General features: G+C 34.1%; 1 protein-coding gene across 1 annotated transcript in view; it reads left to right on the top strand.

Moving 5' to 3' along the window:
• The first annotated feature begins 516 nt into the window (after positions 1 to 516).
• Positions 517 to 10,088, top strand: part of LOC107139271 (UDP-glucuronosyltransferase 2B31-like) — a 26,781-nt gene continuing 17,209 nt past the window's right edge. Inside the window, 3 exon segments of the mRNA XM_048784592.1 lie at positions 517 to 801; positions 858 to 1,242; positions 2,574 to 2,722. Of these exon segments, the coding sequence (XP_048640549.1) occupies positions 517 to 801; positions 858 to 1,242; positions 2,574 to 2,722 (819 nt within the window).

The raw sequence follows: 10,088 nt of genomic DNA, 5'->3' as shown, positions 1-10,088 counted from the left end.
TTTGCGAGTGCAGGACACAGCATAAAGAGTGCGTCTTGGAAGTGAAGTCTTCCAAGAAAGACAAAAGAAACCCCAAAGTGAAGTATTGGAAGCAAAGTAAATGTCCAAGAAAGATGAATGGATACGGTGTTTGTCATACATGATATCTTGAACTATGATACATAAAAAATGTTAATTTAACTATATGTGTACTTTAGCTCCAGCCAAAGAATCTATAGACACAAGTTACTTCACTTGACATTGTTCCTCACACTGTTCTAAAACTCTACACATGCAGGATCATAGATTCTTAAACTCAGGAGAACATTTATAGTCACAAAAGAGTCATTACACATACACAAACATGAAGACATGTAACCTTTAATTTCTCTACTAGGCATCCAGATATTCCAAATGTTCACCTGTGTATTTACTTTGATGTGTACAAGTTATATTTTAACCAACTAATGATTTTTTCTTGATGTCGGCAAGAACAGAGGAAATTCAATGTGAAAGGAAGCCTTGCATTTCACCAGGATGTCTGTGAAAATTACTGCAGTTCTGTTGCTGCTACATCTGAGTAGTCACTTTGGTTCTGGAAGATGTGGAAATGTGCTGCTGTGGGCAATGGAATATTGCCATTGGATCAACTTAAAGACAATACTGGAGGAGTTCACACAGAGGGGGCATGAGGTGACTGTTTTGAGACCTTCAGGTTCCGTTTTTGTGGATGGTGACAAATCATCTGCCATTAAATTTGAGAGCTATCCAGCATCATTATCAAGAGAAGATGTAGAGAATCTTTATAATCAGTGGATCAATGTACTGCTTTATGAGTTGCCAAAAAACATTTTGGAAATATTATTCATTATTACAAGAATCTTCAAGTCAATTTTTTTTATTATATAGAGAATATATGTAGAGATGCAGTTTTGAACAAGAAATTTATGGCAAAACTACAAGAATCAAGTTTCGATATTATTCTTTCAGACACCATTTGTCCTTGTGGGGAGCTTCTGGCTGAAATTCTTAAAAAAAAAACATTTGTATATACAGTCTGCTTCTCTTTTGGTTACACATTCGAAAAGTATAGTGGGGAAATTCTCTTTCCTCCTTCCTAAGTTCTTTTTATATGGACAAAACTAAGCGATCAAATGACATTCATTGAGCGGGTAAAAAATATGCTATACATGCTATATTTTGACTTTTGGTTTGAATCATTTAATGAGAAAAGATGGAATCAGTTTTACAGTGAGATACTAGGTGAATCACTTATACTACAAAATCCTAACTTTCCTGGGCCTTTCTGAAGCTTCTAACTTTATATTTACAAGAATATAAAGTTAGAGAAAAAAATATTAATACTATCATGTAATAAAAGAAAATCATCCATCAAAATCAAGAATACTACAGAAAAATGGACATTGATGTGTCAGAAACCTTTGGCCATCACTTGTATAAGACACACCAGAAATGCATGCACCCACCACATAGAGCCCAGAGGACTTCTCTAGGCAACTGCATACAATTTACCATTGTACTACTCATTTTATTTATCTTTGAAATTAATTTTAAACTTTATATAAATATCTTGATAAACATAGACACAGAGATTCAGGGGTTACATGTGTATCTAAAGTACAACAATCTATGTAGCACTCAGAATTTTTTTTTCTCTTTACTTCATTAGATTCTTCATTTAGAAACTACTTTGTCATTTAACCTTAGAAATTCCTTCTCACTTGGGTGACTGTGTTTTCATCCCAGACCAGGAGGCCTTTCGTTATGGTTTCTGGCATTTGTAAATTTTTTTTTTACTAAAGCTTTGCAATTCATTCTCTTTAAGGTCTATAATTTTGAAGCATACAAATGTAATTTATTAGTCTTTTGTTTTAAACTATCTGTCATTTAAAGAAAACAAAAATTGTATAAAAAGAATTCTATTTATATTCTTAACTATTTACAACTATTTTTCCTAAATATTTCTATATAATAAATATTTGCAAGCTCCTAACATGAACTCCAACCATTAGTAGATATCACAAACAGAAACATACTCAATTTCCTTTCAGTTCACCTGCAGAAACAACAATCATATTTCTTCCTCCAAACTGTATAAATAGATAAAAGAATGCTGTAAATTTCCTTTCCTTAATGAGGTACAGTTAATGGATTATGTAATTCAAATATTTGTTTACATTTGTGTTTGTTACCTTTATAACTTTAGATAAAAAAATACATATTTACCTCTATAAAATCACTACCTTACTTTGATGATATTTAAGTTTGTAAATGAATAGTTTACACTATTGTCTGCTCCAAAATTCCATATATGTACATATATATATATATATATGTATACATATATGTATATACATATATATATATAAATATATGTATGAGAATCCTATATACATAATAAATACAGACAAATGTATATATATTTTCGATGTACTCATAGTATCATTATCAAATTACACACACTTAAACATATTTGTCTTTGTAATGAAAGTTCTTCCAGACACTAGGCATATGCATATTTATATGACAATTTCACAATTCCTTATAACTTTTATCTTCTTTTTCCTGTTCAGGACAACCCACTACATTGTCAGAGACAATGGCAAAAGCAGATATCTGGCTCATTCACACCTATTGGGACTTGGAATTTCCTCGCCGGACCCTACCAAATGTCGTTTTTGTTGGAGGACTCCACTGCAGACCAGCCAAACCTCTGCCTAAGGTAAACCTTCTTCCATTTATTCGTTTCTGTCATCTTTGCAATTTTTACCAGGAATTATTCTCTTTTTCACTCAGAATAGCTCACTCACAGTGACAGAATTATAGGAAATTGAGCAAAAATCCCTATAAATTGAAATTAGTGCGTGTTTTACCACAAGAAGTATGTGAATCTCATTTGTATTACAGAAGAAAAGGGACTTTTGAGGATAGAGTGAGTTAAATGAAGATCTTCATTATTCAACACATAAGAAAATGCCTGTCATTCTCTGAAAAAGTATTGACAAATGACAATCATGTACCACAGAAAATCACTGAATATGTGGAGAAACACAGTAGCACAAACATCTTTAATTCGGCTTACAAGGTAGACTGTGAGCATGAAAGATATTGTATGGGAAATGTTATAATAAGGAAAACACAGGTGTTTCTTGGCTATCCCAAGGTTATAGGAGACTTCATGAAAACTCCCTGGGGGATAAAGGTCTTCATACCAAGCTGCCTGACAGAAAGGTAATAGAAAAAATTGTATGTAACATATAACATGGAGTACAAATTGTTTAGTTTCAATGAGGATCTATTGATTCATATCACTTGTATGTGTAGGTTTTCCTGAGTTTATAATTATGAAACAATCAATAAGCACATAGAATTATATTTCTCAAAGTTAACCTGTTTTAGGAACAGACAAGACATATCACTGAAATGGAAAACTGTAGGCAGGTTTATTTATTTATTAGTTGAGGGAAAAGCTTTTGCTGTAATCAATCAGTCCCCCTGAACCTGAGTTCGGGAAGTTTAGAACTTTATACCCAGTTCATAGGGGGAGGGACTCAGAGGTACACAATCTACAGAAGTTCCCATGACAACAGGTTTTTGTTTTATTGTTCTGGGTAATTTAACCTCTCAATTATAACCCCTAAAAGACAGTTTTTGTAAGAATCAGTGTCTGAGAAAGGGAGAGCTTCTCTCACCACCCCCACCCAGCTGTTTTCATGGAACCCAAATAGTGACCTCTCCTCTTATCATTGAAAAGTAAATATCCCAGGGAACCTTGCTGTCCCAAGGCCAGAGACTTTGTTAAAAGAAACTTTCTTACCACACTTTACATTTGTAAACACATTTCCCATTTGTAAACCTTTAAAAACTCTTATATATCATTTTTTTTTATTTTGCAGAGATTCTTTTGCTGATAGCCTAGGATTTTTGCAGAAGTTTAATAATAATTTTTGGTGTGAGTGAGGTACCACTACAAACAAAAGAACTAATGTATTTTTAGTGAATATTACACATTTATGACACAATTGGGAAGCAAGCATTTTTTACTACATCATTACTTGATCTTTTAATAGATCCTCTTTGGCTACATCTTTAGTATCAACATAAAATCTGACCTTATTCAAAGTTTAAAATACAATACGGTAACTTTCCATCCAGAAGCAGTGAAATGAACATTCTGGGCAGTCCAGAAATATTGTACCTTTATGTAAAATATTTCTCCATTCATAATAAGGGATAAAGACTTTGTCAATAGAAATGTTAAGAGAAGAGGAAAAAGAGGAAAAGAAAAAGGATGATTAGCAGACTGATCATACAAATTCAAGAAAGTTGTAGTGGTAATGAAGTTTAATAAACAAGATTCATATCCATATTTGTGATTGTCAGATCTATATGAATTTGTGTGGCTCCAAAGTGCTTCCTTGCCATTCACCATAAGAGTCTCAGAAATTTCTATATATTTGGAGGTATCAAATATTTGGAAAATACAGAAAAAATCTGAAAAAAATGCACATTTTTAAATTTATTGAATATTTTTAAAATGCTAGTGGAAAGTGTTTGTAATGTGCCCAGCATCAGAATTGATAAATGCTAAGGAGACTGAAGTGCTAATTGCCATGATGTGATCAGAAAACATTATATGCATGTGTTGAAGTATCACACAAATTTCCAAAAGGTACAGAAATAAGGGTAAAATAAAAATTTCCTCAAAGGATAATTAAAAAAGAACATAAAATGCTGAGTTTTACCTGCTTCACCATTGGAAATTATACAGATCAAAAATGTTAGGCTGTATATAATATTTATAGTACTTTTTCATAAAAGAACCATTTGAAATTATTTCTATGTACAGCATGGAGGAATGATGTAAAACTTATACTTTGTTCTTGTTATACTATTGTAATGATTTTATTGAAAAAATACTCAACTCTATTGTCAGCCATTATGAAAATATATTTGGAAAATGAAGTGTATTTGATATATAAGATTTTTATTTTCTTGGCATATGTAAAAGCACATATAATAGGATTAGAGCTATCTAAATAGGTGACATATATATGCACTTAGTTGTATGAATAGAAAAGAACACAGAATAAAAACATACATATTTATATGTATTTGCCATCTAGAGATAGCATCCATGCCCTCATACATACTGAGCATATGCTGGGACACTGAACTCTATCTCCAGCTCTTAACACACAAAACTTAAATCAATTTAAATTTTAAACAAGTAGGAGATTATTAATAATATAGTGAAGTTAGCCAATCCCCCCAAAACACATTCTGAATGTTTTCTCTGATATAAGGAGGCTGATTCTTAGTGGTTCGTGGAGTGGGGAGCATGGGAGGAATAGATGAACTGTAGATAAGGTTGAGGGGTGGGAGGAGAAAGGAGGGGTGAGGGAGTTAGCAAGGATGGTGCAATGAGATAGATATCATTATCCAAAGTACATGTATGAAGACACGAATTGGTGGGAACATACTTTATGTATAAACAGAGATATAAAAAATTGTGCTATATATGTGGAATAAGAATTGTAATGCATTCTGCTGTGATTTATTTTTTAAATAAATTAAAATTTAAAAAAATAATATTAATAAGGAAAAAATAAAGAAAAAAAGAAATGTTTCCCACAACATGGATGAAGAAGGATATAACCTGAGAAACAGTGAGATTAAATAGCAAATAAAATTGCCTACAGCAGTATAAGTCATGTGAATACATAAAATATCTAGATGTATCATGTGAGTCACAGGAAAAATGCATTCTTTAAGAAGCAGAGGTCATCAAGATAAAACAATAATTTTGAACAATGCTGTAGGCAACCTATAAGTCAAGTATGGAGTTATTTCATCTTGTTCTTTAAAATTTCTTCTTCTTCTTCTTCTTCTTCTTCTTCTTCTTCTTCTTCTTCTTCTTCTTCTTCTTCTTCTTCTTCTTCTTCTTCTTCTTCTTCTTCTTCTTCTTCTTCTTCTTCTTCTTCTTCTTCTTCTTCTTCTTCTTCTTCTTCTTCTTCTTCTTCTTCTTCTTCTTCTTCTTCTTCTTCTTCTTCTTCTTCTTCTTCTTCTTCTTCTTCTTCTTCTTCTTCTTCTTCTTCTTCTTCTTCTTCTTCTTCTTCTTCTTCTTCTTCTTCTTCTTCTTCTTCTTCTTCTTCTTCTTCTTCTTCTTCTTCTTCTTCTTCTTCTTCTTCTTCTTCTTCTTCTTCTTCTTCTTCTTCTTCTTCTTCTTCTTCTTCTTCTTCTTCTTCTTCTTCTTCTTCTTCTTCTTCTTCTTCTTCTTCTTCTTCTTCTTCTTCTTCTTCTTCTTCTTCTTCTTCTTCTTCTTCTTCTTCTTCTTCTTCTTCTTCTTCTTCTTCTTCTTCTTCTTCTTCTTCTTCTTCTTCTTCTTCTTCTTCTTCTTCTTCTTCTTCTTCTTCTTCTTCTTCTTCTTCTTCTTCTTCTTCTTCTTCTTCTTCTTCTTCTTCTTCTTCTTCTTCTTCTTCTTCTTCTTCTTCTTCTTCTTCTTCTTCTTCTTCTTCTTCTTCTTCTTCTTCTTCTTCTTCTTCTTCTTCTTCTTCTTCTTCTTCTTCTTCTTCTTCTTCTTCTTCTTCTTCTTCTTCTTCTTCTTCTTCTTCTTCTTCTTCTTCTTCTTCTTCTTCTTCTTCTTCTTCTTCTTCTTCTTCTTCTTCTTCTTCTTCTTCTTCTTCTTCTTCTTCTTCTTCTTCTTCTTCTTCTTCTTCTTCTTCTTCTTCTTCTTCTTCTTCTTCTTCTTCTTCTTCTTCTTCTTCTTCTTCTTCTTCTTCTTCTTCTTCTTCTTCTTCTTCTTCTTCTTCTTCTTCTTCTTCTTCTTCTTCTTCTCCTTCTCCTTCTCCTTCTCTTCTCCTTCTCCTTCTCCTTCTCCTTCTCCTTCTCCTTCTCCTTCTTCTTATTTTTCAAACAAACCTTAATCAATGGCTAGCAAGTGAAATATAGTAGTTGTTTGGGGAGACTATGGACTTTATGTCAGAAATCAAAAGTGAAAACAGAAACAATAAGAAAAGTGAGGAAATAATTTTGAAAAGATTTCAAATAAATTTTTTATTTCCATTTTATTTTTGGGTGAGGAACTTTATTGAACAAAGTAGAATTATTCTTGTATGGAATACATAATGCAAATGATCAGAAACCAACTCTTAGGATAATGCTAATACAATTTAGTAATATTTTTTTTTCCTTCAGAAACAGTCTAAAGACAGAAGTGACTTACTCAATAGCTTGACAAAATCTGTAGTGGAAAAAAGTCTGGTGAAACTCTCCCAATGCTATGAAAAGTTTTTCTGGGTCAGACACAGTGAGATGATAACAAAAATCTGTTACAGCCAGTTATACACAGCACATTCTACTAGGAAGTCAATTTTACAATGTAATTTTATGTAATATTTAATATGTACAGAATATGTCCATCAAACATGGAACTAAACATATATACTATTATAAGTTAATATGAATATTAACAATTATTTCACAGAAATTCTAACCCAATATCAGACACCTGAATTCCAGTGATTCTTAAAAATCTTAATAATTAAGAATGATTTAGAAGAAGAATTTGCAATATTCTATTAAATTTAAGTTATAAGGAATTTTAGAGCAAAGATAAAGGTAAGTAAGGATTTTCCTCAATTATATCTAAATTTGTCTTCATAGTTACAGTGAAATAAAAGAGCAAAGAAACACACAATGTTTAACCAAATATTCACCAGTGCATTGCTGTGTATTGAAAGTATTCTGTGCATCAGAATCTCATACCAGAAAGTATAGTAATAAATCATTTTTAAGTTATATAAGGACAGTTTCTTAAAAAAAGCATCACATAAGGGCCACACTCCACTTTCTAAAAAAAATTTATTTGATAGATGATCTGCAATGATTATGCAGGTAAATTTGGCTTTCACAATTGTGAGTCTTTAGTGATGGCATAGACATCAACATCACAATCATAGTTGTTTCTCACAGAGAATAGTTTTGGTATGTGGGGATTTTTTAGAGAGTCACTGAAGTATCTGAGAGGGCATGATATTGTTCTCTATGGACTAAGTCAGGAGGATAAGAGCAAGTATGGGTAGTTTTGTTTGGTGAGATGTAGCCACATATTGAAGGAAACTAGAATTAAAAATTCATTGAGGATAGACACAAGAACCAATGAAATTTACATATTAAAACATCACAAAGGGAGGGATCCAACATGGCGGCGGGAGTGGAGAGATCAAGTCTCTGACCTCTCCAGCTGTGCGGGCATAGGGAGTCGTAAATTGTCTAAATGCTGTTTGCTCAGGATCACTAGGCAATGCTGAGCTGACGTGGATCTGGGGCGAACAGTCTGGGCCCCTCAGAACATACACACCGAGCCCTGATCGGCTGCATTCAAACTCCGGTTTGCCTGCTTCTCGTGACTCAGCATTAATGATCCCCCTGAAATAGCTGGTCGGCCCATCTGAACCTACAGAGGTAAAAGCCAACTGAGCCTTCATAGGCAGTGGCCAGAGGATTGAAACGGGGCTTGGGAGAGACAGTCAGGACCCACCTGTTGTATTGGTCACCTGGCAAAGGGAACGAACGGTCACCATTTGCATGGGATACCACCATGGCAGAGAACTGACATCACAGGCGGAGGAGATAATTTCATTTAAACCAGCGCAACAGGTGTGTAATCCCCTAGCCATCTCTCTCCACACAGCAGGGAAACCTTAAGGGCCCCTCCCAGCTCTCCCATAAGGGCCCCTCCCAGCTCTCCTTTGAGCGCGATAGCCAGACTGAGGGAATCAGGAGTGGCGCTGGACTTGCGGTGCGGAACTCCAGGCTACTGCTCCCACCAGTTCTGACAACTGAGGTCTCTTGCACAAGCTACCGGGGGCATGGCTACCGGGGGGCAAGGAAATTTGCTGGGGGTTCTCAGCCCCAAGCTCTACAAACTTAGGGTCTGAGGGAGGCAAACAGGGAGAGTGTGCCCAGGCGTTCATGAAAACAGGGCTCCCAGGAGCAGCAGACCTGGCATGTAGCCAGTATTGTGGTGAGCTTCACAGGTGAGCAGGGCCTGGATTGAGGAAACACAAGAGTAGGCCCTAGGCACTCAGGATTAGAGACCCGCCCAGTCTGGGACGAAGAGCTGCTGCAAAGTGAATGGTTCCCACCTATTGAGAGGAGAAGCTTGGCCCAGTGGGCACAGCTCCACCTACTGGAAGAGAAGTTAATCAAACTCTATGACTGCATTTATTTTATTTTTTTTTTCTTTTTCTTTCATTTTCATTTTTTGTTGGTGTTGTTGTTCTTTAACTTTTTTTAATGTTTTTAATTTTTTATTTTATTATTATTATTTTGTTAAATTTTAATTTTCATTTTTTTATTATCATTATACTTTAAATTTTTTTTTCTTTATTTCTTTATTTTCTATTTTTTTCTTTTGTCTTTTCATTTCTTTTCAATGTTCTTATTCCCCCTTACTTGAATTCTACCTGCCTACTCTCATTCTCTTTAGTGACTTCTTCCCTTCCCTTCTAATATCTTTCCTCCCAAGCATCAAATAAATTTATAAGAGTAAACAGTAACTCAGCAGTCAAAAAGAACAAGAAGTAACATGAGCAGCATAAAAAAGCAAGGAAGAAAAGGAGTACAAAAAATGAAGGACAGCCTAAATATTCAGGAGGATCTAGAGTCATCAGAAAAATGGTCATATAAAGAACTCAAGGAATACCTTAGACAGATGGAATGGAACCTTAAAGAGGATACGAGACAGCAAATCCAAATAGTGAAAGAACACATTGAAAATGAATTACATAAACAGATAAAAGAAGAAGTTAAGCATCTTTATCAGGAGATAGAGATTATTAAAAAAATCAAACAATAATTCTAGAAATGAAGGAAACGATAAACCAAATTAAAAACTCAATTGTGAGTATCACTAACAGAGTGGAGCAAGTAGAAGCCAGAACATCAGATAATGAAGACAAAATATATCATCTTGAAAAGAGTCTAGCCAACTCAGAAAGGCTGGTAAAAAATCACAAGAAAAACATCCAAGAGATATGGGATAACATAAAAAACCAAACTTACGAGTCATCGGGATAGAGGAA

The sequence above is a fragment of the Marmota marmota genome, unplaced genomic scaffold (genome assembly GCF_001458135.2).
Source record: "Marmota marmota marmota unplaced genomic scaffold, marMar, whole genome shotgun sequence".
NCBI lineage: Eukaryota > Metazoa > Chordata > Mammalia > Rodentia > Sciuridae > Marmota > Marmota marmota.
Note: the sequence above shows the minus strand (reverse complement) of the source record. Positions and strands in the feature narration are given on the sequence as shown.